This window comes from Palaemon carinicauda, chromosome 27, assembly GCF_036898095.1.
Source record: "Palaemon carinicauda isolate YSFRI2023 chromosome 27, ASM3689809v2, whole genome shotgun sequence".
NCBI lineage: Eukaryota > Metazoa > Arthropoda > Malacostraca > Decapoda > Palaemonidae > Palaemon > Palaemon carinicauda.
Window position 1 is genome coordinate 13,959,044 of NC_090751.1, and position 5,000 is coordinate 13,964,043.

Genomic DNA, 5,000 nt, shown 5'->3' on the forward strand with positions numbered 1-5,000 from the left:
CACTTCGGCCCGTCCCCCTGGTTTAGTGGATGGGAGTTACCTTTCTTAGATAATAGCAGCAGAGGGAGCCCGAGTGTAGGACACCATGGCGTCAGAGTGAAAGTGCCTAGAGGAGGAGGAGGAGGAGTTGGAGGAGGAGGAGGAGGAGGAGAGGAGGCACTATTTCAGCGGTGACTGAAAAGTGAGAGTGAGTGACCTTGTTGGTCTGTGCCCTGACTTAGGGACGGGTAGCGATTAAAGAGCCAGTTCACGTTAGCCTTATCTTTACCTTTATTTATTTATTTTGTTCTTATAATTCTTCGAGGGAAATTTTCCGTTTATTGACTACGACATAAAGGCAAGAAAATATAGAAGTTCGCTGAATCATCCTAAAGCAACAGATGTTGAGAGAGAGAGAGAGAGAGAGAGAGAGAGAGAGAGAGAGAGAGAGAGAGAGAGAGAGAGAGAGAGAGAGTCGGGTCGGGCATTGATGTGTGGACTGTTAAAACTTGTTCCACTCGTTCCATGGTCAACCCTGATATCTTAATGTAAAATTCATTGATCCTATCTAAAATCATCAATTATTTCATTGCCGACGTCAGATAAATCTATATAATCACTTCGAAGGATTGTGGGGCGGAAGAAATATCCCAATTAAAATAAATCTTTAACATGTTTGATAAACATAAACCACGGTAGACATCTCTCTCTCTCTCTCCTCTCTCTCCTCTCTCTCTCTCTCCTCTCACTCTCTCCTCTCTCTCTCTCTCTCTCTCTCTTAACCACTAGTAATTTAACGAATAATGATCCCATTAATAATGCTTGGTATATGAAATCTTTGAAAAAAAAATAATAAGTTTACGCTTTAAATACCAATATCTCAAATGCAACATCTTATTTTTTTAATTGCAGGTTTGATCAACACTTCAGGTCATATTTGGAAAAACCAAAGAAAATTTATTCATGAACGCTTGCGAGCCTTCGGGATGAAGACCACTGGGCCAGGAAGGGAACAAATGCAAGACACGATTATGGTGAGTAAACAATACAGTCAACTTCAGTTTTTAATTAATTACTGAATGAAATCAAGATACCCTAATCTTATATCTGTAATTTCGTGGATACAGGAGTCATTATTAAATGCCAGTGAGACAAGAAGTTCATTGTTAAAAGACCATCACGAGCATCATCTCTTTTTCCTTGACAATCATTTGGTAACGATTACAATTCCTTTCGGCAGGTTGAGGTGGAAAGCCTTCTTCAGTGTCTGGCTACAGGCGAGAGCAAACCCATGGAAGTCGGGGAACTGTTCAGCAATGCGTCGATGAACGTCATCAGCTCCTTCCTCATGTCCATCCGTTTCCGACCTAACTTCGCCAACTTCCCCAGTTTCAAGCGCCTACTGGCCCTCCATGACGAAGGATTCAAGCTCTTCCTCAAGTGTGACATTGCAAACTACGTCCCACTGCTCAAGTACATGCCATCCGTCAGCAAGAACTTTCGGCGACTGGTAGCCTGTCGGGACGAATCCATGGTAATGATTCAAGACCTGATTCTTCAACGGCGTAAGACCTTTGACCCCAACCACATCAGGGACATTTTGGACTCCTACTTACTCGAGGAGCACAATGCTAAGAAGGAGGGGACGTATTCTCTTCGGAGGAAAAGACTTCGGTTAGTTTCTAAGGAGAAATAGCTTCATTTTATTTTATAATACCAAACCTCTTAAAAATTGGGAACATTCTAGTTTCAAGGTATTGAAATATTTTACCAAACCGTGTATGCATAGCAGATGATATTAATTTTGTAATGACATAAATTCTAATTTTACCTTTTTTTTCTTAACTCTTTGCAGACCGCCAATTGGTGCAGGTCATGAATGACATGTTTAGTGCTGGTCAAGAAACGGTGAAGACCTGCTTGATGTGGGCGCTGGTTTTCCTCATGAACCATCCCCAAGTCGCGACCAATGTTCAAGCAGAGTTGGATTCTGTTGTAGGCCGCTCTCGATTGCCCACACTCTGGATGACCAACAGCACATGCCCTACACAGAGGCCACGATATGCGAGGTCTTACGGCGATCATCAGTCGTGCCCCTTGGCACTTTCCACGCTACGAGTCGCGACACTGCCCCTGGAGAGAATACATCATTCCGAAGGGGGCTACTGTTATTCCCCTCATCTACTCCTGCCACATGAACCCGCTGTACTGGACTGATCCTGAAGATTTCAACCCCATGAGATTCATCGACGCCTGAAGGAAACGTCAAGAGGCCCGAGCATTTCCTTCCCTTCGGCATCGGGCGCCGAATGTGTCTCGGACACGTATTTGGCCAGGAGTCAACTCTTCCCTCTACTTCTCGTCCATCCTGCACCGTCTTTAATCTGTCCTGCCCTGAAAATGAGCCCCTGCCCAGTATGGACGGCGACCTTGGAACGACACTCACACCTAAGCCATTCAAGGTGGGTATTGTTATTTGTAACTTCCCAATCTGATTCATCGTTCTAACATTCAAATTAACAATTTTCAATTGTTCTAAAACGGGAAATTCTTAGCACACCGCTACGACCGGGATTGGGGGGGGGGGGGGGAAGGGGGGGGGGGGGGGCATTCTGACGAAATCTAACCGAGGGTCCTTTGCGTCTATAGGCGTAGGAGAATGATGATGATTGCTATTTGATTCAACGCGGGGGAAATGAAATAGAACGTGAATGATATACCTTTGTAATGATTAAAGTTAAGAGTATTTTTCCCCTTATTTACAATTGTTTTCTTGTCTTTCTCAGGTTTGCTTCATCCCTCGCGAGATTTCGAAGATCGTCAATTTGGACATGAGGCCCCATGATCTTAGAACAGCCGGACTGTAAGGTCCTCTGGAAATTGTGCAGTTAACTCAGGAATATTCCTTTTAGAAGACCTCCTGGAAGTCTAGCCAGTTCCATCTCTTCTCTGTATGAAAGAATAAGTTACTTGATGTTGTCATAGAAGTTGAAACCAGGAAAATAGGACGTTTGAAATTCTATAACCATATCTTTTACAGCATGAACTTGGTTAGGGGTCAGTTTCATTTATTTGTTTTTGTTTTTTATGTCAGTCAGCATTAGCAGTATTCACGTTCATAACAGCCACATTGAAGTAGGATTGGATGTGTTTTTTTTTTTCTTTTTTTTATTTTTAATACATTGTATTGCTCTTAACCCAGCTCTTCTCACGGTGGCCTTAACCCCTTACAAAAATCAGAGAAGATTGTGTTTAGGATGCTTAGTAGGGCTTTATTATACCTTCACCAATCTCTTCCATCATAGGCTGTTTTGACGACTTTGCATCTCTCTCTCTCTCTCTCTCTCTCTCTCTCTCTCTCTCATTCTAATCACAACTAGTAATAGATTCGGTTACCACATAGTTATCCGATGACAGTGGAGATTCGGGGGCGCCATTGCTCTCCATCTCGTTTCACCTTCAAGCAATTCATCCGCAGTTCACCAAAGACAATTTCTTCAGCACCGTTTCCAACGTGACGGCGGTGTCACCCCATCTGTGATATCCTTAGGTAGTTAATCATATTTTCAGTCATAGCATCATCAATCTCGTTTATTCACTCTATGTTTCTTATGGTTTTTATTTCCAATGTTAGACTGACTCTTATTTTATTCCTTCGCCACAAAATTGTTTGGTTTCATACAGGCTAACTTCCTCTTAACAAAGACAACATTCAATGGTAAGATAGATTTCCTTTTTGGGCAACTGTGCTCCTCTATAAATTTTCAAGATGGCTTCTGTTAACGACATCCTCAACGGGGGTCTGATCATTCTCAGGCGTTGCATGTTCCTACGGGAATATATAGGGGCTAGGGGGGAAGGGAACCCCAGGGGGAGGGTGGGATTTGGAGTATCGGGGAAAGGGGAATAGTATTAGTAACATGTAGTTGTATTTCTGAAAAAAAACCTGTTGTACAAATTAATATGTAAACCTTGTGAATAAATTCACTTTTATTGTCGTAAGTTATTTTTTACTTGTCTTTTATGTTTTAGGCCTAGAATTATTTATGTGGATTTTTTCACAGTTAAGGCATTTCCTTTTTTGATGCAACTGACAACGTAGAAGTCTTCTAGAATTAGAATAATTCATTAATCGTAGTACCTATTTACTTTACGTAGGAATAACGTGTTATGCTTTGTTCTTAAAGACTATTATTATTATCATTATTATTATTATCATTATTATTATTATTATTATTATTATTATTATTATTATTATTATTATTATTATTATTATCATGTATACCACATTTTATAGCATTAAGTATGATTTCTGGTTCAGTTATCCAACTCCAACAGTACATTTATCTACTGTCATATTTGCTCAAGACTATGTGTTCAAGAATACAGTAAGTTATGTATATAGATCTTTATTCTTGATTCAGATACCATGTAACAGACACTGTTCATTATAATAATAAGGATAAATATTAAAGAGTAAACATTTTACATATGTGTTTCGTTGATTACTTCATTTTAATGAAACCCCGTGGAAAAAGGGACAATGGTTTGCTGAGGAATAATCTTAAAAGCGTGCAACTGACATTGGCTACACCATTCAGAAGATGGACTGAGGTAAAAACAGGAAAAACCTGTGTATCATTTGAATGCAACTCTGAGCCATGACGTCACGCACTGAAAGGAAGTTTGGTAAACACTACCTGTCTTGCCAGTCATCAAGTCATCACAATACCTTGGTAAAAGGAAGCTTGATAACAAACTGTTTACAATCAAACATCCTACAATGACGTTCACCAACAGTACAAGAGTTCACAATCAACACTTCTTTAATGTTTGTTCTTGTTGGATTTCCGTCAAAGAAAAGACCGCCCCTTTTTTATTCTTTTGAGGTATATACAGCTCATTTTGAAAATACAATGGGTGTGCATCATTTTATGTTTAGCATTGATAGTTATAAAATTTTACCACTTACCGCCCCGCCCCCTTTTTTTCTTTTGAGGTACAGCTCATTTTGAAAATAC

General features: G+C 40.3%; 1 protein-coding gene across 1 annotated transcript in view; it reads left to right on the forward strand.

Annotated features, from left to right (window-relative positions):
• The window catches only part of LOC137620542 (cytochrome P450 18a1-like), a 4,900-nt gene extending 1,281 nt beyond the window's left edge, over nt 1-3,619 (forward strand). Inside the window, 8 exon segments of the mRNA XM_068350759.1 lie at nt 892-1,013; nt 1,220-1,629; nt 1,631-1,653; nt 1,835-1,995; nt 1,998-2,126; nt 2,129-2,233; nt 2,235-2,441; nt 2,766-3,619. Coding sequence (XP_068206860.1) covers nt 892-1,013; nt 1,220-1,629; nt 1,631-1,653; nt 1,835-1,995; nt 1,998-2,126; nt 2,129-2,233; nt 2,235-2,441; nt 2,766-2,846 — 1,238 coding nt within the window. The 3' untranslated portion in view covers nt 2,847-3,619.
• The last annotated feature ends 1,381 nt before the right edge of the window (nt 3,620-5,000 follow it).